Raw genomic sequence first — 27,856 nt, 5'->3', positions numbered from 1 at the left:
ACTACGGAGTAGTTAGTGAGAAATGCGTCATTATAGAAAGTAGTTTTGACAAATGAAGTATTCCATAAGTAATATAGGACGACTTTATAGTAGTTTGAGATGAAGATAGTCTTTTTGCTCGTATTATTTCGTTGTCGAATGATTTTCGGTGAAAGTATATTGTACTGTGGCATAGTTTGTGGAGGGAGAGGAATGATATAATTTTTATACCATATAAGCACTAGTTGCACTACCTTCTACGGAACCTAGGTTTTTTTTTATTGTTTTGTTTTTTAGTTGGAAAATTTGTCTTCATTACCGACTTGTCAATTTTCATTGTAATATAAAATCTAGGGACATATCTTCGATCTGGCAATATAGGAGTGTTATTAATGTTTACTAGGACTCTTGGAGTTTGACAGCAAGGCGGCGAGGCTAATAACAATTAACAAAGAAACAGCAATAATAAAGATAAACAGATGAATCCTTTCCTTTTTAGTTTGAAGTGGGCCCAAATTTAACATAACATCTACCCATTTAAATATGAAGATGGGTCCAGCCTGTGAATCTGATTATGGTCCATCCTGCAAATATTGAGGATCCGTATGTGGCTACGTAAGGTTCAATCCAAATTAATTTTGAGTCATATGCTCAATATATTGTAGGGACTCTATTGAGATAAGTGGGAGTATAGGAATGGGACTTCTGTGAGATTGTGAGTGTGAGCATAAGCCGCTGAAGTATGATTCGAGACTCGTGTAGGCTTGCACCGCCGACAATGAGATATTTCGCACTTCATCTGTTTTTTATTGTTCTAGTTTACTGGTAGATTTTGTTAGAATCATTTCAACATAATTGTATATTTTAAAAATATACTCCACTTTTTGTAGTTTTTAGTTATTGATTGTTATATTTGTATCAATATTTGAACTTATTTTGTAGCCAACATGATAAAGAAATAATAGTTTATGATAATAGATAAACATTCAACATGAATTCATACCAAATGTCGATGGTAGCTTATTTTACAAAGCAAATGAACAAATGAAAAATATGAGTCTTGGAAATCATTTGTGAGCATTATTTCAGGGCTATCTCCTGAAGACAGTCACAGAGCTGTTTTGGCATGCAGAACATTGGCATATGATCCGAGCCTTTAAGCTCCTTCACCTCTTTCACCCCATGATTCTCAATCATCCACCTTTGAAAAGGTGCTAATATTCCTTTGTCTTCGTTGCATATTACATAAGCAGTCCTTACTGATCCATATCTTTCCTTTGAAAGCTTCGCCTCTGGCTTCCATGCATCATGAAGGAACAGCGACGATGTCCTTTTCAACATCATAGTAAGCTCGTAGTCCTTATAATAGTCCACCAAATAAAATCAAGTGCATTAGTAAATAGTAACGCTTCAAACATAATTTTAGGAAAAATGGTATGATGTTTAGATGGTTAATTAGCCAAAAGAAATAAAGGTAAATAGTTAATTATAATGCGACCATGTCAAAAATATTTGATTAGATCATCTAATGCGATAATTGCTATACATTGGTGTCTTTTTAAAAGTGTAAATCCCATATTCACAAGATAAAAAATTCTAATTTAGGTTGAGTTAGGATTACCTCAATTGAAGACAGATGAGAAAGCTTTGCGATGAATTGTGGACTAAATGACATTGTCGTGAGGGTCTCCTTTGGATCACCAGTGTTCTTGAATTCCGTGTCCAACCAATAATTTTCATCAGGCAATTGTGCAACAAACTTCACAATGCCATAAAACACCAAAAGTTAGTTCTCCATTAATCAAACTTCAACAAAATTCCTTTTTTTTTTTTTCTTTCTTTCTTTATTTAATTTTTCTAACAATAGCAAAAGCAACTACAAACAAACAACTAATAATTAGAAATAGTAAAACGACATCTTCTTGCTATGTCGTTTGCCCTTTGAACCTGTTTTCTTGGGACATTCAGAATTGCACATAAAACAACAAATAATCAAATTAAAAACTTAGCAATAAGGAAATCAGTGCAACTTAAATCTTTTAGTTTTTGGTTCCTTTCATTAAATAGGGAAATCACTACATGCTTTTGATTATTCTCCGAGATGAACAAACTCACATGTACCTCATGTTTAAAAAATAGAATTGAACAAACTCACATGATAAATTAAGAGAATTGTCTCGAATGTTTATGATTGGACTTGGCAAAAGGACAAAATATTTTTAACTATGGACCAACATCTTATCATCGAAGTATTTTCATTAAATCCGATCCAAGGCGATAAAAAAACTTAGCTACTCCATCAATTCTAAAATAGTTGTGACCATAATAGTTTCTCTGTTTTTTATTGTTATTTATTTTTTCCGTCTTTTAAAGTATAATATAGTATCTGTATTTTATTTTGGGTGTCTCAAAATATCGTGTTTATTTTTAATTTTTGTGCTTTTGTTTTACTTTTTAATCATAGTGTACCCTACTTTTCTCATGTAGAATACCCTAACAGTGCCCTAAATCATCATATTATCATTACCTTTTTATTTTTCTCATATATAAATTGACCTTTATATCCAAAGTTTCATTTTTTTAAAAACCTTTTGTCATATAAAAAACATATACTTTGTAACTTTTAAGAAAATTACACTCCCTCCATTACCCTTGATCCTGTGAAAAAATAAAAATGAAAACGAGCATATATATAAATTTTTTTTTGAACGAGTATATATATATATATATATATATATATATATATATATATATATATATATATATATAGGATAATTCAAACAGAATTTAGTAAAAATTGTAATTGATTTGTCACGAAATAATTAAAAGGATGGAAAATTACCTGATCAAAGATGAAAGAAGGAGTGTTGACATAGTCAGGCATAAAAGCCGCGAGAAAAATAGCAATTTCAATCTTGTGAGGTAACATTTCCATAGCCAAAGCCAAGTTTATCCCACCAAGACTATGCCCAACAAGAACAACCTTTTCATCCTTAGGAAGAGATGTCAAAAACGCTATCAATGGCTCGGTATAATCGCGCATACCTTTGATTTCATGGATCTTTTTATGGTTAATCCCCGAGGCCGCCATGTCTAGGGGAGTAACGCGATGACCGGCGGCCTCAAGTAGGGGCTTAACCTTGTACCAACACCATGCTCCTAGTGTTGCTCCATGAACTAGTACAAAATGTTTCTTGCAAGAGGATTCGTCTCCCATTCTCACTCGATCTAATTTTTTGTGTGTGTGTTTTGACTCTTACTAATAACAACAAAGGTGTATGCTTTTAGTTACGTATGGAATATGGAAATGCACAGAGTACTTTATGTAGGCAAAAAAATTGGACCGAAGATCGATATTTGTCACATTTTTATATTAGACAAGCGTACAACATCAGTATTACAGATATCAAAATTAGTTAAGTACATGTTTGAAATAAATAAATGTACTCTCCCAAAGTCACAATCAAGAAATAATTTCGAACTAACTAAATAAATAACGATTTGCATTTAATCAATGATAGATTGATATATAGCCCCTACAACTAAGCATAATTATTAGTGGTTTGTTTTAATGCGAAAAGAATTGAAGGGAAAAAAGAGAGACACTTTATTGCCGCAAGTTAGATCATAAATACATACGAGTACAACAAAAGAATATAAATGCACGAGGTAGAACTCTTGGTACAGTGGCACAGTAAGTCGCCTCACATCCTTTCGATCCTAATCAGTAACAAAGGGATAGCTTAAATGGTTACAGCTTTTCTCCTAGTTTTAGGAGTTAGATCAATTCTCATTAGCTCGTCTAATTACTACTTGTATACAATAAGGTCTAATAATTTTAGATAAATTCAAGTAAATGCATTTAAGGTTCCATTTCTACTTATTTCATCCATTTCTAGTTTTACATCTTTTTAGATAAAATAAATAAGTACAAATGAATAATATTAACTAACACACCTTTAAAAAAGTTTAAAATGCGAACATGACAAAACTAAAATACTCCATTACTCCGTGTGTCTTTTGCACGATCCTCCAATTTGACTAGACTGACAAATTTAACAGAGTATTAAAATTGATTATTATGGGGGGGGGTCCAGATGATAGCTTAATACTATATTTAATTCATCTAATCTAATGATGTGTCAACATTTAACAATGGCCGGCCCACATAGATTTTATTGACGATATTTCTAAATTAAACTAATTGGTAAGACGTTGCTTGGTATAAAAAGATGATTATCCACGAAGTAGGTATCTACCCACTAATCATTTATCGTCAAATAAATCATTTTCCATTAGTTATTGTTACGAAGTATCTTAGAATGATAGTTATTGCTCATGAAAGTGAAACTTCATAAATCATAATTAAGCATATGCCATATGAAGATTTTTTTAATTTTACCACCTTTAACATATAGAGTTTTGAATTTCAATACCATAATTTTTGTAAAATGAATTTTTACCACCTTAAATTATTTTGATTTCAATTTTGCTACCACTTAATAGATACATGGACGAAGGTTGTTAAATGGTTATAAAATATAACAAAATTTGTTAAGGTGGTAAAAAAAAAAAAAAAAAAAGAAGTTTTTTGTTCAATTTTGACACAATTTACCATCAAAATAAAATTGTTTTTGTTTTTGCTTACAATTCAATTATCGAATTGATGGACTAAATGTGTTTAGTTGTGGCAATTTATAAATAAAAAAGTTATATATTTTAACAATAACAATAGCAATTCAATTATCGAACTCTTTTGCTCAAAGCTTACAAACTTTGGCGGACCTTGATTTAATAAATTAAGTTTCCCGCAGTGGTCTTTCAAAAAAAAAAAAAAAAAAATTATAAAAAGGTGGTAGAAAAAACTTTATTTCATTTTATACATCAAAGCTAATATCAAGAATATACCATTATTTTCCGAATATATATCTTAAAGTGAATTACTGTATAGCGATATCAAGAAGGCAGTCACATAGTAGCTGTGGCTTACTTCCTTGTGATAATATTTCATCTTCCTTGCTTATCACATAAATTCGCCTAACACTTTCAAATCCATTGTTCGAGAATTTCTTTTCTTTTGTTAAATCCGGAAGAAACAATGACGATGGTTTTTGCTTTGACAATGCTAATTCATAATCCTGCAATTATATAAACTTAAGAGTACGCAATTATAGATATTAATTATAGAAATGTGATCATAGAAATATTCGGTTGAACATTATGTTTATAAAAGGAAGAGTGTTATACTACAAGTCTACAAGTTATAGGTAAATTATAAATATTATCAACAAGATATTATTAAAAAGTACACGCAAACATAATCATTGCTAGCTCATAAATCCATAACTATATAACTTAAAATTGCTTATCTATATGACCATGAGTTTTACATAGCATTGTTACACTACGGACCAGCGGACCTGTTCACATTTACTTAATTTCAGTTCAGTTCAGTTCAGTTTAGCTTCAATTAGTTCCCTCTATTAGTTCCCTCTCTCATAAAATATTAATTTTAGTTCAGTTCAGTTTAATTCAGCTCAGCTCAGCTCATTAAATGTTAACAAGCCCTACGTTATAAAAAGAATAGTGTTATACCACGAGTAATACGTTATTATGGGTAATGTTAACAAGAGATCATTAAAAACTCCTCGCAATCTTTGAGTCCTTTTGGTTTTACTCATCGCAAAACTAGCTCTTGGGGTTCGGAAATGTCACTTAATTTTTTAATACTTTTTTTTTTATTCCTATAACTACTTCAAGTCTTCAAGTACTGTTTCAACTACCAGTTGTGCTCTACCAAACACCATCACTAAGACACTAAACATCTGCACAACAAATTCTTCAAAACATATATAGTCTTGAGATCGAGAGAAGACTTTTCCAAATAAAATAAAATAAAATAAAATACAAAGTAATAAAAAAAATTATTCGGTCATAATTGTCTGTTAGCTAAAGCCATATAATTAATTTTTTAATTTATTTGTATAGTTCAACCAGCTTGATTGCTAAATTAAAAAAAAAAGTAAGAAGTATTAGAAATCAGATTTTTACATTAATTGTTTATCACCTAGTAAGATACTATGATGTGACCACATAATTAAATTAGATTTTTGTACTTTTTTCTTATATTGATTATAAAAAAAAAATAGGAACATACATTGAGTATTACTCAGTATATGTGACTACTAAATCCGGACAGAGGTAAAAAAAAAAAAAAAAAATGTTCATACCTCGATAGGAGATAGGGAAGCGAGGAACTGCACAAATCGGGGTCCAAACAGAGTTGCTGCAAGGGCTCTTCTGGTGAACCATATGTCCAAAACTTTGTGTCATACATGGCTTCTTCAGGGATCAATTCAGCAAACTTAAAGCACACAATCAACAATTTCAATCCAAAGTACATTATCATCTACTCAATTAATAAGTACAACAACACTTAAAATCAACTAATTACCTTATTTAAAACATAAGATGGTTGGTGTATAGTGTCTGGTAAAACAGCAGCTAAAAAAACAGCAGCTGATATCTTTTGAGAAAAACTTTCCATAGCAAAGGCAATGTTCATTCCTCCAAGGCTATGCCCAACAAGAATGACCTTCTCATCGACAGACAACGATGCCATAAACTCTAACAAAGGCTTGTCGTACTCCTCAAAGGTGTGAACGTCTTCAATTCATTTCGTGTTTGCACCAGAAGTTGCCATATCTAGTGCAGTCACCCTGTGCCCTGCATTTTCAAGCAGGGGTATGAGCTTGTACCAGCACCATGCTCCCTGACAACACCCATGGACTAAAACGAAGTGTTGTTTCTCCTCATTTTTAGCCTCCATTAATAACAACACTGAAATAAACATTTTCTAAAATCTATTTCCACTAATAAATCCTTGATACTAAGGGCCTGTTCTCATAATTTTATTTTCAGTTCAGTTCAGCTCCGCTGCTAATTTCCTTCTCTTATAAAATATTCATTTCAGTTCAGTTCAGCTCAGTTCAGTTCAGCTGAGTTCAGTCAATGAGAACAGACCCTAAGTTTAACGTTTGATAGATTGATTAATACATATTTCGATTTCTGATTTTGTTGTGTCCACATAAAATATTACTGTATGAGGAAACACAAGGGTTCCACCAATTTTGGCCTTTAAAATCAAGCCGCACAAGTCCACACAACATAACGTTCCTTTCAAGTCGCAGGTAGAACGTTAGTTCATACACATCTTAATCAAACCATCTTGGCAAATTGGCAAATTGTACATGAATGACCAAAGAAAGAGTCAATTTCATTAGCTTAAATTGACAAATCGTTTATGTTTATATTTTACTATTTTTTGTTTGCATATTTTTTTAAATTTAATCGGGGGATAAAGGATTTGATATAGTAATATGAATTGAATACGCTGAACAGTTGATTAACCCTACAGGCTATAGCTAGTCCACAAATGCGATTTTAACGCGTGTGAAAGCATCTTAAACAACAACAACGTTTATTAAGTTTATCATACAACCAAAGACCTTTCTTGGCTGGCAGTATGGTCTAAAGTCTATCGCGGCTGGTGTTAAGACATCATACGGAGTAAACTCGATTGTTCCTAGAATCCAAGGTACGCCAATAGGCTTTTCTCGACTGTATGAGCATGTTAAACACCCGACATGTGCAGTTTGATAATCACTGCTTGTTCTTAATCAAAATCTGCTCTTTCATTAAGACTTTTACTCCAAGATTGCATAACAGCTTAAACATGCCTTTTATTTCTAATAGATCAACCCACAATTACAATCATTAATAAATAATCACATAAATGTAAATTATAATTGCTTGAAAACCCTATGGGTGCAGGGCTGGGATATAATCGAACTATGTACTTGAAATGTGAAGTTGTTGCTCAATATATATCAGCGATCTCTAGCAAACAAAGGCATAGTTCTTGAGGTTTTGACAACATTACCATATGATCAGCTTTTGGTATGGATTTCACTTGATGTGGTGGACTATTTTTAATTATCCAGTTTTGAAAATCCGTCTTCATTAGTTCATCTTCTTCAGAAATAACAAATACTCGTTTCACTCTTCCAAATCTTTCTTCCGAAAATAATGAATCCTTTGCTAAGTCCTCACTGAATGTACCATCTAGCTTAACCATTTTTTTGGCCAATTCTATATCCTGCATTCATTTTAACCTTACAATTAGCCATAAACGTCATACATATTTTAGACACGATGAGGTAAGAATTAAAATGGATCCAGGGTACCATAGTTTGATACTTCGAAATAATAGAAAACACATATAAGTACGATAGTATATGTATGGCACTTGGCTATTACTTCAAGTTCGTGGGATTATTTACCTCAGGCTGGCAATTTTGGTAGAGTTTAGTGCTCAAAATCTTAGGACCAAAAACTAGATGAGTGGCTGCTTTTTCTGGACCATTATCAAACCTGAATGTCGTGTCCAAAAACCCCTCCAAAGGTGTTCTCTTGAACGTCTGTTGAATGATAAAACAGATTAGTACGAGCACAGTAGGATCGTATATTTGTATCAAATTTTGACTCCAAATAAAGAGTTAGTTTCCTTCAGTAACTTGAACTTTAGGCATGACGAGCAGTGTAAGAAGGTAACACAGAGATAGTTTCCTTCAGTAACTTGAACTTTAGGCTGGCAGCTATACTGTAGTATAATTGCCATACACCTGCAAATGAGCACCATATTTAGATACATAGTGAAGAATATTGAAAGCGTACCTCTTGAACGAGAGTAAGTGGAGGAGAGGAGCAATTAGGCATATAAGCAGACAGAAAAACACCAACAAGGATCTTCTCTGGGAATTTCTCCATAGCCATAGAGATTGCGATTCCACCAAAGCTATGTCCCACAAGCACAACCTTCTTATCACCACCATCGTCCTGTGGATCAATGGACCTCATGACATCCATCAAAGGCTCCACGTAGTCATCAATGGTTACAATCTCACTTAGCGGCCGAGCATGGACACCACATCCACCAAGGTCAACGGCTGTAACCTGATGGCCCGCTTGCCTTAATAGAGGGATTAGCTTGTACCAGCACCAGGCTCCATGGCAGGTCCCATGCACTAGTACAAAGTGCTTCATTTTTCTTTATCCCCTTTTTGATTAGCTTGATTGATTTTGTTTTATAAGAATATATATGGCTGATTATAAATTACTTAAATAGGTAACTTTTTGTTTTCTTAGTTTTTGCAGTTTTTGGAATGGAAAATACCAATTTATACTCAACTTTCTCAGATGATGAGGATGGTTATTATTTGAATACGCCGTAGAAAGCTACAGAAATAAACGCGGAAAATAACAGTATTAACTAGTCAACGACTCTACAGAAATAAGACAAAGCAATAATGTGAAAGAGAGCGTGTGTTGACCAACCCTTCTTTGTTTGGCTGGCCATTATCAGTTATCAGTCTTATATCACTATATAAGCCAACTTCGGAATGTAACCACTTCACAATAACTTCTGGTGAGATCAGAAAGAAGATAATTTGGTGCGATTCTTACAACATAACATACTTTAACATAATCATAGGTGTTGTTTGATTAGAGGTAAAAGATAGGGAGAATTCTATTACTAGAAAAAGAATATTTGGTGTTTAGAGTCACAAAACCGACAGGAAAGCTTTAACTACTTCGTTGTCCCTATGGATTGTTTGGTGACTCAAAATCAACAAATTAGGGTAAATGAATATTCCAATAAAAGTTTCAATACCCATGAAACATAAGAAATTACTTACGGTTACCAAGCCCCCCACCTTGGTCACATTTTCCATGATTATTGTGGGGCATACCGCATACTTGCATTTTTCTTTCACACTAATAATTTAGTCTCATTCTTTCTCCCCAATTTTATTACGAGTAAATTAAATAAAAATATCAAGCTAACAAATAAAACAAGGAAAATCAATTCCTAGAAAATTTAAGTTCAAATGTTATCAACCAAACAAACTTAAGTCAATTTCTAGGAAATGGGTAAGGGATTACTTCCCATGACATAAATATCCTATGGGAACTCATTTCCCGTGTCAACTAAACAATACCCATGTTAATATGAAACTATCCTACCCTAAAGTCCTAAATTGTCTTATCAAAATCAAATTATTACAGTACATTGCCAAGATTCGAGCAATGACAAACTTCTCATGAGGTGAAGAAAAGGAGAAAGGAAGATTTTGATACAGGTTTATAAGAAAAATAAATTTTGTTAACAATAAAAAGAGTAGGGACAAGACATTATATATTTATATGCATAAAGATTAGATATGAACAAGCAAGTTGCCGAAACTTTAACCTTCGCAGGATTGTAGTACAGAGAAGAGTAGGGAATTACTCAAACGTGAGATATGAAGAGGGGAAAACAAGAAGGCACTATTTACAGATGTAGAGCACTTAAGACATGAATCCCGGTCACCTTTAACGATCCTGTTCCAGATTGACCAGATTAAAATCTTTCTGATGAACTGATTTACCATTGAATTGTCAGCTAAGCATGGTTGGATGGCCTGTTTGAAGCATCCTTTTGATCATATCCATCCCAAACGTAGTGTCTGATGAGCTGAATGAAATAGAATTACATTAGTACAGTCTATTAGTCATGATATATGGTGACCTGTGAACATGAATAACAAGAATCGGAAAGAGCTGAATACAGAGATGATGAGATTTACTGTACTGCTCTATGCATACAGTTAACTAGTTAAGAATTATGTTTTTCAGACTTGGGTGATTGTGTCAAACATGGATATGCATGAAAGTGTTAGATTTAAATTCATGTTTAATTGTATACAAGAATACAACTCATCCAATCAATTCCAGTTTTCACACTAGCATCCAAAGACAAGTTTGGTAGAAAAAAAATAAATATGAACACATTTAAGCTCTTCTGGAGAAAAACCGTAATCAGCTTCGAACCATATTCACAACGTACTACTTCACATTATAAAGTTAATGCAGGAATCCAAAAAAAATAAGAACATAAAAAGCAAGGAATAGAAAAACAGCTAGCTTAGTGTTTAAACAAATCCTCAAGAGCAGAAAACACCAAGTGGGCTCTCATTGAGAGATTGAACACGAAAACATGAGAGTAACCACAAAGGGTATAGATGCCACACCTTGGGATGGTAATCTCATAGGGAAATGAGATTCCTTCACGACTTGGAATGGGAGGAATATGATCCTTTTTCTCATTTACAAATTTTATTATTTGAAAGAGAACCTCCCGAAGTGACACTTCAATTGCAGCCCTACGAGCACTTCTCTCCTCGGATGCACCCTCTAAAATCATTCATAACAGGTTAAAAACAGGGGATATCTCTAGGAGCAAACACAATCATCCAAGCATGCTAACAAACTAACCAGAGTCTATAACTTTGGAGTGGTGAGTTTTGCTAGAGGTTGGTTTGTGATGTTGAGCAACATTCAGATTGATGTACCATTGTTCCCAATACAGACGTTCAACTTTGTTTGAGAACCATATCGCCTTGTTGCTCTTTACTTCGTAGAAAGACAAACATATCTGTACAACACCAATTAAACCAAAAAAGCTAAGACCTTGGGAATTGTGTAGTATGGAAAGGAGACCTAAGACACACCATATCAACAGCATTGACACAGCCACATATACCGAGGAGGTAAGATTACCTATGACATACTATATCAACAACATTGACAAAGCCACATATACTAAGGAGTAATGGCATGCTCACTAAGATGTGCTGGCTGTACTCCTCCCCCCACCACCACCCCCTAAGCCACCCATGGAACAGTTGTCTGTATGAATTTTGTGATTTAAACTAGTAATGTGATAACTTTCCAGATAAAGGCAAAAGATTATAAACAATGATTTCTTTTCAAGGAACTCTACTATTTACTTCAACTACCACCAAATCAATATACTTTAGATACAAAGTAAACTCATTCCTAAAATTTGAGTCCAACATTTAACCAGGAGGATAAAATAAAATAGCCAAATGCGGGAAAAAAAAAAACCATAAAAAGGAATGGCTTAACGTACGAGGAGGGCAGGTAGTATTGTATTGTGAAAAGCACATAGAAGTGACCCAGATATTATATTGATACAATAAAAAGACCAAAGTAAGATCTTCAATGCACAAAGATAGCACACAAGATTCATACACTAAAATTGTAGACAAATATAAAGTGAAAGTTAAAGATTACATTCATAAGAAGTCAGCGCATAAACCTCACCTGACTTTTTTTATTAGGGTGCTTCTCTACCCAAGAAATGAACTGATCAATCTTCTCATCTATCTTCTTTTCCAGTTCCACATCTCCACATTGGACCTACAAAAATATAATTATGTGATTCAACTGCTTGGGTAACATTAGAGAACTTTGAAGTAAACATGTTGTATTCATGTGTCCAAAAGATTTCAATGGATGAATTTGCAGCAACTTTTTCCAAAGAAAACAACTAAACTAAATATAACAGCATAGTAAGTATTGAAGAGTGGCTGCCACAGAAGATATGGAATCTACAGCTAAACACATCTACTTTCTATCTATCATATACTAATACTTAATACTTGAGACCACTCACGTATGTAATGTCAAAAAGTTCCAAATCGACATCTTTAGGCCGCACAAGGCCTAGAGCCCTATGGAACATAACTGTATGTAGTATACCTGCATATAATTTCAATGAATGATTAGGCCATAAGTTGGTATGAAAAAGAAATCGACTCACGAGATGGTAAAACACATTCCAAGTTTTCACGATATAATTTGAATTACCTTGAACCAATTACCATTACACTAGTATAAAAGTTCATTGAAAAAAAAGATGACCAAATAAAATCCACATTTCTGATCATCTTCGAGTAAACTTATTAGAAATAGCAATATACCAACTAAATTTCAAGATACTCTACTCAGACTAGTTGTGTCAAGGTGTACAATGCACATTAAAAGTGACAATCAACATCGTAACCTTAGTCAATATTCGAAAATCCACTGCCAATTTCTTTAATTTTTTCCGAGGTGCTCAAAAACAAAGTCAATTGAAGTGTTGGAATTACAAGAGCAGTCAAGTTCGGATTTTAGGACATTGAGATAACTAGGGCAAATCAAATTTCAACAAGAATAATCCAACAAATAAGGATTGGAGTATACTACTTCGTATACTTTAACTACAATTCAGCAAAAAAGCTATGAAATTAACAACCGTAGAAAATCAAAACCTATCTAATCCAAAATTACTTGACAATTTGCTAATTGATTGCAATTACAGATTAATATCATCATCTGCAAACCATAAATATCGTAACAAAAGCCAATTACAGAGAAAAAAGGGGTAATCTTACATCGCAAAACTTCTCTAATTTCGAAATGCTCTACTTCCTGCAACAAAATTGTGAAAAAAAAAAAAATCAAATACTAGTACAATCGACGATTGAAAGAGTAATCAGAAAACATAGAGTAAAATTAAGGATGCAAACCAATTCTTTGAGTTGGCAAACTTCGCAATTCATTTGGACCTAGAAATTGGAATTGAAATCCGATTGAAATGAGGTATTCGAAAATTGAACTGTAATTCTCCTATTGTTCGATTGTAGAGCAATTTAGATTGGTTTGGGAGAGGGAAGAGAGGTAAAGAGGTAAAGAGGGCAAAGCAATTGCAATTTGTAAAAGATTGTTGACAAAGGAGAACAAGTGATGATGGGAAGTTTACCAGTTTGTTAACCTGGTAAAGTAAGTTGATGGTCAATCAAAGATTCATATTAGAGATATTAAGATAATTAAGATAATACAATTAATTATGTTGTATGCCTTCTCAAACACTTTACGCAAATATTAGGATATAATACGGAGTATTTGATTTTTTTTAGGAAAGTATTTGATGTGATTATACATCGTATTATACAAGAGGATTTTTTTGTGTGGTTGGGGTTAATTTTGTCGAGCCGGGCTTTGGTCTCTGGTTTGACCCGAGTTACTCATAACGGAGTATTTCCTCAAGTAATTCCTGATGAAGTAACACCAGGCCGAACCCTTCAAATAACCCCTGACGTAGTTACCTTTAGAGTAACCCCTCAAGTAACCCCTGATCGAGTTACCTTTTGAGTAATCCCTGATCGAATAACTCCTGACCACATCCCTCAAATAATTTATGATCGAATACCTCGAGTAAGTCTTGCCACACGGTGTGACCAACCACATATAAATTCAGCCACACAGTTTTAGGGGTTATTTTTATTCCTTAAGAATCAAAATTGAGCTTGGAATGGACAAAAAATCAACGTAATTATATTTTAAAAAAATTAGAAAATAACACCACAAAAAAACCAAACTTTTGATTATAACACCACCCAAAAAAAAGTTTTTATTATAACACCACAAAAAAAACTTAGGGCTTGTTTGACATCATTTTTTGTTTTTAGTTTCCTGTTTTTTTGAAAACTAAAAACCAAAAACAGAAAACAAGAAACAAGAAACAAGAAACAAGAAAAAGGTGTTTCAAATCGGGGCTAAGGCTGGGTACGGTGCGGTGCGTGGTTCAGGTGGTGCAGCTGGGTTGGGTTGGCCTGGTTTTCGTTGGTTGGCTAAGGGGAGTCGGCAGTGTGCGTTAGAGCGAAGACGGTGGGCCAGGGAGAACCGGCGCCGGTGGTGAAGGTGGTGGCCGAGTTAAGAGTTTAGGTTTTTTTTAATCCCTTTTTTTAAACCAATATATAATTGACACGTGTACAATGTGGGGCCAGTAACGGTTTTTTGGATGGCGTTAATAACTGGTGGTGAAATCAGGTTTTTAAGTTTTTTGTGGTGTTATAATAATTTTTTTTTTGATGGTGTTAAAATTAAAATTTCGGCTTTTTTGTGGTGTTATTTTCTAATTTGTCCTTATATTTTAGATTTTTTTTACTTCCACTTACCCCATTGTAATATTTTATTACTTTATCCAATTTGTCCTAAAACTACGTATATGAAAAAATGGTGAAGTATGTAAATTAAAAAGGGAACAATGCAATGGTAGGTTGGTATAATAGTACGTACCTAATCTACTTGGTACTTATCATCAATAACAATAAGACCCTTGATAAACTCTGATATGTCTTGGGCCACAGCCCAACTTCTACCGCACTGTAAGCCCTAAATGATTTTTTCTGGCTTTTCATTGCCCTTAACCCTTTACTCGATGAACCTAAAGAAAATTCCCTAGAAAAAACAAAGAAATCTAAAACGACGCCGTTCCTAGTCTTGCTACTGATATCGTCTCTCTAACTTGGCAAATCATTTTTCTAATTCTATTTGGAAATTAAATATTTTATCGTTTCCGAAGAAACCCGCGAATTGGTTTGAATCAATCGTAGCTTTCATCAGAATTAGGTCAGTTCCACCAAAACGTAAATTTATCATTTAATTTCATAAATTAAATCTTAATTCTTGTAAGTTTCCGGTAAAATTCCTCTTTTAATTACCAGTTTGAGCAATTTGATTGTTTCGAAATGCATCGATTAATTTGAACGATTCCAAAACCCTAATTCATACTCCGCACTGATTTCTGATCATCGATGTGTTTTGAATTTTGTGCATCACTGCATTGTGCTAGCTTTTATTCAGTTGATTTATTTTATGCATTGTTAAGATGAATGTTTCATTATCTAAAGACTTGGCAGGAAGATGATTTGTGGCCTATGATGTATGTTGTTGAATCTAATTTATGAGTGTTCACTTCCAATGCGAGACTACTAATGATTGGGTTAAGGACCATTTGTACATAGTATTAATCTTTATTTGAGGTGTTCTTGGTTAGTTTGTTGGATGGAATATATGTTGGGTGAAGATTGCAAAGTTAGCTATTGAAAACTTGTGAAATTCTAATGTAGTAAAATGTGTGTTCATTGAGTAGGCAAATGATGCCCAACCATCTTATAATGAAGCATGAGTTGTCGAAAATGGCTTCTCTTTCTTCCTTGTATTTAAAATATATCGTCAAATGAATGGGTCAAACTCAATGGGACATTCATTTTAGAATATGGGACAATTTTAGTAGGAAGGAGGGAGTATATAACTTATACTGTACTAATTAGAGCATGTTATCCAAATATCTCTACTTAGAACTTGAAAATCTACCCCAATCATGTTGTAATACATAGAATCTTGGAATCAATCTTCAAGATTTGATGTATTGTCAAATAATTTGCATATGCATGCTTTGGTCTCCTAGCTACTAGCTCATGCCTTGAAATATGTGCCTGTGCATGTTACTTGTATTGTGTGGACTGAAAGAATTGTTGAGCATGTACATGATCAAATTTCTTCAGATGCAACATGTATGCCTAGAAAAAAAAATGCAATTGCTTATCAGAAACATTTGTTCTTTTAGAAGTGATGGAAACAGAGAAGTAGACTGTCCTTTCTTTTGCAGTCTGTAGAAGGGTTGCCTAACTGCTTAAGTGTACCTGTTGGATGATTGACAGTATAATTTTGTAGTGTATTTGAATGTTCTTAGCGCAAATAAGACTACTTTTTAGTGCATTTCTTTTTTTTGGTGTTTGATTATTATGTCTCTAGCTCATGATATGTTCTGAATGGGGTGATGCGACTTTGATCAATGCTCTGTAGTGGATTCAGTCACTGCATAATTGGTGCTTTTTTGGGGTTAAGAGTTCTGTAGGAATGGCACTGAATCACTGTTTTTTGAACTTAATTAACCTGAATTGATTAACTATCGAACTCCAAATTTTCAAGTTATTGTTTATCCACTAATTGTGCATTTGTGCTGGGATGATAGATTTTATTGTGATTTTCTTAGAATCTAAGCAAAGAGTCTAATTATTTGGTGTTTTTGAATTAACTTCTGACTTTGGAAGTATAGGATGCTGTCTTCATGCTTTTAATCACACACATCCACACTAAGCCAAACACAGTGTTATTCATTCCATCTTTTGTTTTGTAACAGTTAAACTGATTTTTCAAATTGTTTAGTGTTTAAAAAATGTCTAATTCATATTTAGTTCTATTGGCCTATAGTATTGGTATATAGGTTCATTTCTTTGATGCTCATGAACTGATGTCATTTGGATGCCTTAAATTAAGATAAGGCTCTACAAAATTCTTAATTTGGCCGTATTAATTAGTAATTACCAAGAAAAAGGGAAACAGAACTCAACTGGTACATACTCACCATTTACACAACCATTTCATTCTACGATAATTTTTGAACTGGAAAGGAACATAAACATCTGCAGCTTCTTTTATCATATGGATGTAAAGAATGTTCTTGAAAATGAGGCTTTTTATTACATACGGTGTACTTAGAATCTATCTGATACAACTGAAAGAACACAATTAAAGGTTGTGCACCAGCAAGATACATAGTCCATTTTTTTTTATTAGTTCCAGTTGTTTCTGCATTAGCTCGTCCATGGATCTAACCATCTTTCCCCTTTTAGAGTGAGCTCCTCTGATCCTTCTATTTTTTATAGGCGTGAGCCTTAAATTTCATACCTTGAAGTTAAAATTTAAGTGCTTCAGTACAACAACAGGGCGTTGTTATATTAGTTCTTTTTTACAGTCTTTCCGGCTTCTAGCTTGTATCTTTCATGTTCTCGAATGTTGCCCTCCTTTTGGCACAATTTAAGTTAAAAATAAATAAAACTCTGTCCTTGTAGTACATACCTCCATGCACTAAAGAGAATTTGCCTGGAAATTCTTTATTTTTTCTCCTAGGCTTTGTTGCTTTGAGATTTTGGGTTCAATAATCCTCAGGAAACACATATTATGTTGTCCAAGTTTACTTCGGACAGGTTTCTTAACATGTTTATGAGAAAATGTATATGTATATTCTTGAATGTTTAAGAATTGATTGATGAGTGTCCTAATATCTAGCTAGGTATGCTTTAATTTCTTGGCACGAAGCTTAGCTAGTACGGAGTATTATTTTTGTGCAGTTTTGATTTGAAGTGTGTTTTAACTGGATATGCCGTTTCATTTCAGATAAGGTATAGACAATCCAGCAGTATGATGACTTTATTTCCTTTATTTTCTTTGGTAGATCCCAGGGCAATAATTATGCTTGGACTAATATTGTTTGAAAAATGGCACATCTCCAAGACTCTAAGTTGATTCATTATCTACCAAATTGTGGGTTCTGCTACTACATGCTGTCTAGTGAATAATGAGGTACTTCAAGCTAATTTTATTCTTTTCTATTTATAGAAATTCTGTTTAACCTTGTGGATAATCCAAAACCAAAATAAATGATTATTTTTTTGTTTGCATATGCATTTGAATGCTCCTTGTGTAGCATGCTCCAATTTGGGTTATGAAATTATGCTTAGTTTATGTTGTAATATTCACATTCTCTACATTGTCATTGCGAGTCATGATAATTGTACATAACTATTATTTGTTGGCGGAAGGGAGAATTAATTTACCTTTTTTTTTAAAACAAAAAATATATACAAGTATTTATGTTTAGTTAAGTTTTGGACCTAAGCCAAATCAAGACATTCACAACATTTTTCCTTAAAACTTAGCACTTACTGACAATATTTATGTAGAAACTTCTACTGCATGATAATAATCAGACTAGGGAACAACCAATGCTGTTCAGAATTTTCTTGTAAAAGGAGAGTCATTTGTTAAAACAATGACCATAGTGGTTAATTTTGACTGTTCTTCCTCCACTTTACTAGGTCCTAAAAAGAATCATCATGCACCATAGTATTTTACAATGATATCTATTTTAAAATGACATGTTGCCTAGGAATGTACCCAAGGTCACATGTCATGTTACTAGGGAATTTTTTCATGGATCAACGTTTCATCTTCTTTTTGCCCCATAATGTTGGTTGGGATCTTCAAACCAAAGCAAATTTAGCTTAGCTCGTGATGCTGATTAATTTACATAAAAAACCCTGTTTCTGTGCAGATTCCTCTGTTATAATGGACCAAATCTAATCTTGGTAGTAGAGAGTTCATATATTAGTCGATTTTGGTTGGGATCTTCAACAAATAAGATAGATCATCAGTTAACATATTTTTTTAAGGCAAACTTTATTATTATTAATTTTATTGTACCACCAAAGCCTGAGTAAAAATGCAAATTCCCAGATATATATGCATCAAATCTAATCTTGGTCCAAGAAATTTTGATGGGAGGGCATCTATAGAATGTCACTAGAAATTCTTTGTCTTAGAACCCCATCACATTCATATTTTAGCTGAATGTCACTTTTTTTTTTGAAAAAAAAATATCCCTCTCCCTATTAGTCTCTCCAATTAAGATGAATCCACATGCTAAAACTTTGCTCAGAGACATGATCTTGTGGTACCCTGCAGGAGAAAGGATCTTGTCCATTTTTTTGCTTTTTTGTCAGTTTGAATCCCCCACTTGAAGTTCCCATGTTGAATGACCTATCCTTGTCTCTTTATGTTTTGATATTGGCTAAGTGGGTCCATGGAATTTCTAGCTAACCAAACAAGAATTATTCATAGATTTGGTTTCTTGGAATATGCCTGTTTGCTGTGTTAAAAGCCACATTCTAATACACACTCAACTTTCATGTAGAAACTTATCATTAGGCTGCTAATATAGAGTTGAGAATTCCTTAGAACCAAATTCCTCTTATTGGACAGTGGGATGACTATTTTTATGCCATAAGTATAATTGCATCCCTTGGGGCATGCAGAGTTGTTTGCCCGTCAAACCGAATTTAAGCATCATTTTGATGAAAGTATAATGCTGATCTATGATGTTATTGATGTTCTATAATGATATTACTTGTATCAGAATTTAGTTGTCATATTACTTGTTTAAATTACACTATTGACGTGATAATTAATTGTAGATAGAGGGAGTACTTGATCACGAAGTCTAGCTTCATCTGGTAGTCTTAATTGTACTTGAGAATAGAACATGAGAACACTGAAAGCATGTAAAATGATGTTTGTTTGGGTAAGTTTAAGCAAGAATGCGTGTGAGGCTAGCTAAATGCCAATTTCAAATGATGATGAAGAATGTTTGCTTGTGTATTTGAATGATTGAAGCATCTTTAAGGGTGTCCTACTCCGAGAGGGGGGCCACTTGGGGGCTAGGTGGATAGTGCCTTCCACTCACTCACAATTCACAATTCACAAATCAATTATTGGGTCCACAATACAACTGAATGAACGAGTACTCGATGCATGGCAGTCTAGTCTTTTCATATAGGTAGGCAGCCACTATCTCACCAATCAATGTCTCTAGTAATCCTATACGACTTGTACAACTACTGTATATGTTTTCTATCTTGAGAGTTTGGAGTAATCGTTTTTAACTTAGCTTGTTAATCCTATAGACAACTAAATGACTAAGAAAACAATATAGTGTTCTTACCCTTTTAACAATTCCTCTTTGCTAAATGATAGAAAGAAAAATTATTCAGTTCTATAATACTAGAAATCTTTATATTTCTCTTATCTTGAAAATAATTCCTTGTGCAAAGATGGTAGAAAGAAAAACTCAGCTAATAATTAACCATTAGACGATTAACACTAAAGATTTATAGTGTACTTGCTCTCCTTATAATTCCTCTTTCCTAGATGATAGGAAATATTCAATTCATAAGCAGGAATATTGGGACCAAGGGGAAAAATTAGGGGAAGGGAGGGTTTGGGAAGATATATTTGAGAAAGATAAATGAATATATTTTGAGGGTTAATTGTGGGAGTGAAGAACAATTTTATTCATCACATCATTTGGGAACCAAGGACTTCCTTCCCCTTTGATTTAGTTTTTCTTTTCTGTAGCTATTTATTTATTTATCTATATTTTTGTTAATGATATTTTATTGGAAATTTGGAATAGTTGAAACTTTAACATTAAACCTCATTTTTAACATGCTAAGTGTATTATATTTATGTTTAGCTTTTAGTCCATTCCATTTTAATAATAGTAGATAGATAGAAAGCATATCACCGGCCATGAAAGATGTTTTGAAAATGAATTTTCATCATTGGTCGAGTCTTAAATTTTCTGAGGAAGATGAAACCTAAGAAGGCGGTTGGCCCTGATGGGGTACCGATAGAGGTGTGGAGGTGTTTGGGTAAGATTGGTATTGATTGGTTAACAAACCTTTTCAACAAGATATGGACGGCTACAAGGATCCCACAAGATTGGAGGAAGAGCACCTTGGTCCCGGTTTATAAAAACAAAGGAGACGCTCAAGATTGTTCTAACTATCGAGGAATTAAGCTTATGAGCCATACTATGAAGTTGTGGGAAAGGGTGATTGAACAAAGGTTGAGGGCATGCACAAGCATTTCAGATAACCAATTTGGTTTTATGCCTGGGAGATCTACTATGGAGGCAATCCATTTGATAAGACAAATGATGGAGTTTTATAGGGTAAAGAAGAAAGATCTTCATATGGTCTTTATTGATTTAGAGAAGGCATATGACAAGGTGCCAAGAGAGATACTTTGGTGGGCAATGTTGAAGAAAGGTATCCCACGAAGGTATGTAGACCTAGTTAAGGATATGTATCGGGATGTGTCAACAAATGTGAGGACATGCGGAGGGTTGACAAAAGATTTCCCTATTACAATCGGATTGCATCAAGGGTCTGCATTAAGCCCTTTTCTTTTTGCAACGGTTCTAGATGAATTAACTAGACCAATTCAAGATGAGGTTCCATGGTGTATGCTGTTCGCAGATGATATCGTTTTGGTGGATGAGACTAAGGATGGGGTTAATGTCAAGTTGGAGCAATGGAGGCAAAGGTTGGAATCTAGAGGGTTTAAGCTAAGTCGGAGTAAGACTGAATATTTGGTATGTCGTTTTGGCACTCAGAGGGGGACAAGCAATGAAGTGGTGAGTTTGGATGGAAAGGATTTGACCATGAGTGAATGTTTTAAGTACCTAGGGTCGATCATCCAGAAGAATGGTGACATTGATCAAGACGTGACCCACAGGATTAAGTCAGGGTGGCTTAAATGGAGAGCGGCCACGGGAGTGTTATGCGACCGCAGCATTCCCTTAAAGTTGAAGGGAAAATTCTACAGGACTGCCATAAGACCAGTGTTGCTCTATGGTACAGAATGTTGGGCTTCTAAGAAAGAGCATATTAAAAAGATGGAGGTTACGGAAATGCGCATGTTAAGGTGGATGTGTGGAAACACTTTAAGAGATAGAATCAGAAATGAGGTTATTCGCAAGAAAGTAGGTGTGGCGGGCATTGTAGATAAATTAAGGGAAAATCGTCTGCGTTGGTTTGGACATGTAAGACGGAGACCCGAGGGTGCACCGGTGCGAAGAGTGGAAGAGTGGGACCATGGAGGGATTAAACGAGGAAGAGGGAGACCAAAGATGACTTGGTTGGAAGGAGTGAGGAAGGATATGAAGTGCATGGATTTACGTGAGGATGAAGTTTTGGATCGTAAGGGATGGAGGAGAAAGATTTATGTTGATGACTACACGGAATAATCAAATTTGGTTCATGTTAGCCGACCCCACTTTTGGGATTAAGGCTTTGATTGATTGATTGATTGATTGATTGATGTTTTTTTCTTTGTCAATCAAATAATCTAACCCACGAAGATATATATATATATATATATATATATATATATATATATATATATATATATATATATATATATATATATATATATATATATATCTTGATTGATTCTGTTTAATACATCTATGCTCATTTAGTCCATTCACTAAATCACTAACCTTATGAAGTGACCTAATTACTTTGGGGAGTTATCAGATTTAAAATTCAAATATTAATTAATGTAAAGACAACAATACTGTAACAATCCATGGCATATTAAAAGACGAAATTGCATTGTACATGAACACAATGTTCAAAACAGAGAGATTTCATGAATAAGTTCACATTATTCACAGGATATACTTCATGTTCTAGCTTTGTGCACCAATGCTTATACACCCCCTCTACTATCAAAATTTACACATACATATACAAACTTCTATCAATTAATAATGATGCGGAATAAGTTAAACTATCAAGTTAGTGGTGTGACACACATCTGACTATAAATTTAATATTTAATTTTCATTTCTATCAAATAATGCATATAGATTTGTTTCAAATAAAATAATTAATGCATAATATGATACTCGGACTCGGATAGCCATGGGTACGTGTCCAAGAGTCCAACACGGCTACTCAAGGAACAATTTACATAATTTTGAACTAAAATGAAGTGTCCTACCCATGTTTGAGTGTCGAGGGTCCAACACGGGTACTTAAAGTAAAATGAAGAGTCCAAGTAACATAGAATGCATATAGATTTATTTCAAAAAAGATAAATAATGCAAATAGATAGTCACGTTTTGTCATGCATTTTGCATGATTTATAAGTAGGATTATATACTACATTAAGTAAAATATGATGAGTAACTTGTGTATTTTGCAAACATAAAAGTGGTATCTTGTGAAATTTCCTTTAGAAACACCCTAGTTGTTTTCTATCTCCTTGAAGGCTTCTATTCCAGGTTACTTTGGGCTTCTATCAGCTACTTTGGTGACATAACTTACTAGTTTCTTTTTTTGATTTCAGCATAAATTTACTTGATTTATAAGCTAATGATTACTAGGTAATTTTATCTCACAATTGATGAGTTTCCCCCCTCTTGATAGGCTTTATCATGGTTTGTAAATTTTCTCCCAAGAGCAGTGTGTTTCATGTATGTCAAATGACTCAAATCCTCCCTGTATAATTAAGAAAATGCCTAAAGTGGGGACTAAAAACAAGCCAATTGCAAACTCTAGTCATTCTTCAATGAAATAGATACAACTTTCCAGCAACCTTTAAATGGTCTATTCAATACATTAAAGATTTCTTGTGTCTACATTATAGTATGACTGATCTTATTTATATTGATTATTCCCACATCATCCTGAAAAAATCACTGATGATTTATGAGATATACGAATATCACATACAAGTGTGGCTTTAACATACTAGTATGTCATGCAACTTCCTTATCTAACCTTTAACAGCACCAATTCAATCAATCCCCGTTTTCACTTGCATAATTACAAGTTTTCTATGCCTTCCATAGAGCCTCAACTTCAAACTATACGACATCATTTTTGTATGATACTCCTATCTAATTGCAAGTGCAAGCTGGCCCATTGTCATAGCAAGCAGGTGGGCTTCCAGGGCCTTCTCCGGTTAAGTTTCGAAACACAATTAGCAATATCCTCATTCAATCCTGTGGTAAGCTGATGATCTCAAAGGGATGCATCATATCCATAATATTGCATACACACAGATTTTTCTTCATTTTAGCACTGATATAACATCAATATAACCACATAATCTTTCAATGCACAACATTCTCGTAGATATTATCGAGTCCCATCGAAAACAAATGCAATTAAAGCATCCACATAAATGGGCAAACCCCAACAAGAAGAATGTAAAACATAAACAAACTTACCTTTATATTCACGAATAAATTTGCCCAAAAGCTTCTCACTTTGCCCATTTAATTTCCCAGTTCCATAAGAATCAGCAGTATCAAAAAGATTGATGCCATTATCAACAGCAAGATTGAAAACCTGTTGAAGCTCATCGTCCATTGATTCTTGGTAACCCCACAAGAGTTGATTCCCCCATGCCCAGGTACCAAACCCCATTGGAGAAACACTAAGAGGGCCCACTTTGACCTAGATTTCATAGAAAAATGGAAAATAAAATTCTCTTAGGCATTTAATCAAACACTTGGTGGGTCTGAATGATTAAAGAGTTAGATTAGAAGTTACCTTTTGCCATGGCCAGAAAAGGGGAAGCTTCAAAGAGGGTTTTGAAAGGTTGGTTTCTTTTGAAGCGCTGAAACATCTGGTGTGAATCTTTGCTGCTGATGCTGTTAGTGTGGAGTGACTACAGAGTGCCATTGTTGTTTTCTTCTTCTTGCCAAGTATGTATGACTATGTGGTGGGAAATTGAGGATAGAAAAGATGAGCCGTTGAGAATTAGGATTGAGATCATTAAAAGTCGGAATGGAATGAGATAAAAATTAAAAATAGGGAGTAAATAAAAGGAAAATTTGTTAAAAAAATCACTTTTTTTTTTATAAAAAAAAAGGGGTTAAAAAACATCTTTTAAAACACTTTTGTTGTGAAAAATCAGCTTATAATTTTTTTTGTGAGATAATAACACCTTAGGTTAGTTTTATGAGATTGATCTGATTTTTCGACGTTGACCCTCACAAGAGGGTCACATGTTCGCTCAGAATTAAAACCCACCTTTCCTTTATTCTTTCCCTCTCCTCATAACCACCTAGCCAACCCCAAATGTCATCACAGCCACCTGAAAAAACCTACCTTCCATTACCACCCACCTGAAAAAACCCCTTTCTTTCTTTTTTTCCCCTATCCCCTCTATTTAGACTTTCTCTCTCCTCTATTGTTCCTAGCAACCTTCGATCAATTGAAGGGGTAAACTCCCTTCTTTTGCTCAAATTGCTGCAAAAAACCTCAATTAACCTAATTTTGAGGCAGTTAAGTTGTTAAAATTAATGAACTTGATTGTTAATTTCCTCATTTTTTTTTATTTACCTTAATTTAGGTTTTCAATTAGAGGTATGAAAAGGGGAAAACCGCTACCAACTCTCTTCTCTCTCTATTGGTTTGTTTTAGGGTATTAAGGGGTTTTGTCAAGATGTTTGGGGTTGTTTATAAGGTGGTTAGTGGTGTTTAATGTTTATAAAGATGCTTAGGGTTTTTTTTGGTAGTTTAATGTTTATAAAGATGCTTAGGGTTCTTGTGGATGTCCCTTTTTACATACAATTCTTGGGAACCACTAAACCCAAGTCTAGCTATTGTTGTCTACGGAGGTGGCCTCAATTCAATGAGAGACGTAGAAAAGGGTGATATTTGTAAGACAAGGGGCACAACAAAGAACAAGTATGTTTACCCAAAAATCAATATATAAAATCACTGTTAAATGGTTGTTGCTTTTTCAATCATATCACTGGGTAGGATTTACTAAAATCACCAAAACATAAACAAGCGTTAAATTATATATATATATACTCATAATGCACATATATTGCACACATATTGTACATATCATTTTATTTTATTCTTGTGGAATTAATGCGTGATATATATGCGTATGCATGTCATTCAAGTTTTTAAAGGAAAACATTTTATGGTCGGTGAACAAAACATACCCTAAGCTTTTTTCTTATTTGATTGAAACAGGAAAACTTGGTTTTGGATATATTGTGAGTGATATTTCCACTTAGCAAGCCTTTGTTGTTCTCAATTTTCCTTTTTACATATATGTAGATGAAGAAATGTAGTAGCCCATAAAGATGCTCATATTGGTAGAGAGTTTGAGAAAATGAGAGTATAGATTGAGGATACTCTTAATTATCTACATACATGCTGCTTATTTATCCGTACCATTTTAAAATTTCATGATTACAAATAGAGCAACTAATTAATTACACATTGGTGCTACTAATTCATTCAATAAAAGTGAGTTAAAAATAATTTAGGTCCTTCACTCTTTAAATACAGAGTAACAATACAATTAATTACATGTTAAAAATAAGTTAATTAATTTTTTAATAGTTTCATAAAACACATTTCTTCGTTTGAACAGGCTACAGTTTCAATTCCTAAACTAATCATTCAAAATCATTCTGATAAACCTCTTTCTTATTTTTATCCCACAAAACTAAGTACACGCCGCCAACAATTATTATCGCTTCTATGACACTGCATAAAAAAAAAAAAAGTAGTTATATATAAGAAATTTACAATAATTAGAAAATATAAAAAATGATATAGATAGTAGTAGTATATATATACCTTCCGATATATAATATCTCATTTAGGATGAGAGGGCTAAAAAGGCTACAACAAATAGTGTAACCGGACCAAAAATGGAAACAAAAAAGGGTCCTTACTTTTTGCTTGATACACCAATTTGTAATAAACATATTTATTTCAATCCAAATATACCTCCTATAAAAAAAATAGAAAAATAATTAAATATATTTAGATATAGTTACTTTAATAATTTATTATACTTGAACTTTTTCACACAAAAATAAATAATAATAATTCGCAAATAGTATTATCAACCAAATTTGTAATGACCATATATATATATACCTTCCATTTATAATATCTCATCTAGGATGAGAGGGCGGGAAAAGGCTACAACATAGAGAGTAACCAGACCAAAAATGGAAACAAAAAATGGTCATGTTTTCTTGATACATCAATATGTAATGACCATATTTATTTCCAATCCGAATACCTCCTATAAAAAAAAATAGAATTAATAATGAAAAATATTTAGACATAGTTACTTTAAAAATTTATTTTACTTTTCCTCCAAAATAAATAAATAAATAGATATTTTACTTAATTTTTTCGCACAAAAGTTTATAGTAATAATTATCGCAAATAGTATGATCTGCCAAATCAAATCTAGACAATCATTAGCGTTGAAGACCCATGTGTAAGGCAATCGACCCTTGTTTATGATGAGTGTAAATAATATACAGTGAATGACCCCATTTGTTACAATTAGAGCACTGATCCTCCACTGTTCTTGAAAGAATACCATACTTTTTGCCTCATTTACCAAAAAAATAAAGGTTAACACACATAATAACTAAAGGCCATATACAAAGCTTAGCAAAACCATATACAAAGCTTAGCAATGCCCACTAAATTATATACAATGCATACCTGATTACTTGTATTGCATATATGTTACACCACAATTGCTAACGCCACACTAATTACATTACATCGGTAACAGTAGAAGTAAGTTTTGTTGGGTTAATCTCCCCAAATCACTTATTAGCCGAGTATGATTAGTATTGTTAGTAATAATAATTATTGTAGTA

At 33.5% G+C, this 27,856-nt stretch overlaps 5 protein-coding genes across 7 annotated transcripts in view; all 5 read right to left on the bottom strand.

The window, feature by feature from the left end:
• Window positions 1-25,087, bottom strand: part of LOC145562669 (pyridoxal reductase, chloroplastic-like) — a 39,232-nt gene extending 14,145 nt beyond the window's left edge. The window contains exons 1-2 of one of the 3 annotated variants that reach the window (XR_014094429.1): window positions 24,747-25,085; window positions 24,422-24,650 (exon numbers count right to left, since the gene is read on the bottom strand). Coding sequence is in view for 2 of the 3 variants with exons in the window: in XM_081623034.1 (XP_081479160.1) it covers window positions 24,422-24,650; window positions 24,747-24,878 (361 nt within the window). In the remaining variant the exon portion in view is untranslated. Of the gene's footprint in view, window positions 1-24,421; window positions 24,651-24,746 lie in introns of all 3 variants that reach the window. The other 2 variants (XM_081623034.1, XM_081623035.1) reach the window with 2 other exon arrangements.
• On the bottom strand, window positions 931-3,369 carry LOC145562666 (salicylic acid-binding protein 2-like). The gene is made up of 3 exons (XM_081623025.1): window positions 2,822-3,369; window positions 1,601-1,738; window positions 931-1,338 (listed from the first exon to the last, which is right to left on the bottom strand). The coding sequence occupies exons 1-3, from the start codon at window positions 3,194-3,196 to the stop codon at window positions 1,060-1,062; spliced, it is 792 nt and encodes a 263-aa protein (XP_081479151.1). The 5' UTR covers window positions 3,197-3,369; the 3' UTR covers window positions 931-1,059.
• Window positions 3,557-7,094, bottom strand: LOC145562667 (salicylic acid-binding protein 2-like). The gene is made up of 3 exons (XM_081623027.1): window positions 6,434-7,094; window positions 6,210-6,343; window positions 3,557-5,117 (listed from the first exon to the last, which is right to left on the bottom strand). The coding sequence occupies exons 1-3, from the start codon at window positions 6,599-6,601 to the stop codon at window positions 5,105-5,107; spliced, it is 315 nt and encodes a 104-aa protein (XP_081479153.1). The 5' UTR covers window positions 6,602-7,094; the 3' UTR covers window positions 3,557-5,104.
• LOC145564283 (methylesterase 10-like) lies at window positions 7,697-9,280 on the bottom strand. Its single transcript, XM_081624603.1, has 3 exons — window positions 8,716-9,280; window positions 8,322-8,459; window positions 7,697-8,137 (listed from the first exon to the last, which is right to left on the bottom strand). Exons 1-3 carry the CDS (start codon window positions 9,082-9,084, stop codon window positions 7,859-7,861), a joined length of 786 nt encoding a protein of 261 aa, XP_081480729.1. The 5' UTR covers window positions 9,085-9,280; the 3' UTR covers window positions 7,697-7,858.
• On the bottom strand, window positions 10,046-13,761 carry LOC145564282 (autophagy-related protein 101-like). The gene is made up of 7 exons (XM_081624602.1): window positions 13,458-13,761; window positions 13,323-13,359; window positions 12,560-12,645; window positions 12,208-12,303; window positions 11,356-11,515; window positions 11,112-11,274; window positions 10,046-10,555 (listed from the first exon to the last, which is right to left on the bottom strand). Exons 1-7 carry the CDS (start codon window positions 13,488-13,490, stop codon window positions 10,480-10,482), a joined length of 651 nt encoding a protein of 216 aa, XP_081480728.1. The 5' UTR covers window positions 13,491-13,761; the 3' UTR covers window positions 10,046-10,479.
• Window positions 25,088-27,856: the final 2,769 nt, after the last annotated feature.

Source organism: Chenopodium album, chromosome 10 (genome assembly GCF_948465745.1).
Source record: "Chenopodium album chromosome 10, dcCheAlbu1.1, whole genome shotgun sequence".
NCBI classification, from domain to species: Eukaryota; Viridiplantae; Streptophyta; class Magnoliopsida; order Caryophyllales; family Amaranthaceae; genus Chenopodium; species Chenopodium album.
Note: the sequence above shows the minus strand (reverse complement) of the source record. Positions and strands in the feature narration are given on the sequence as shown.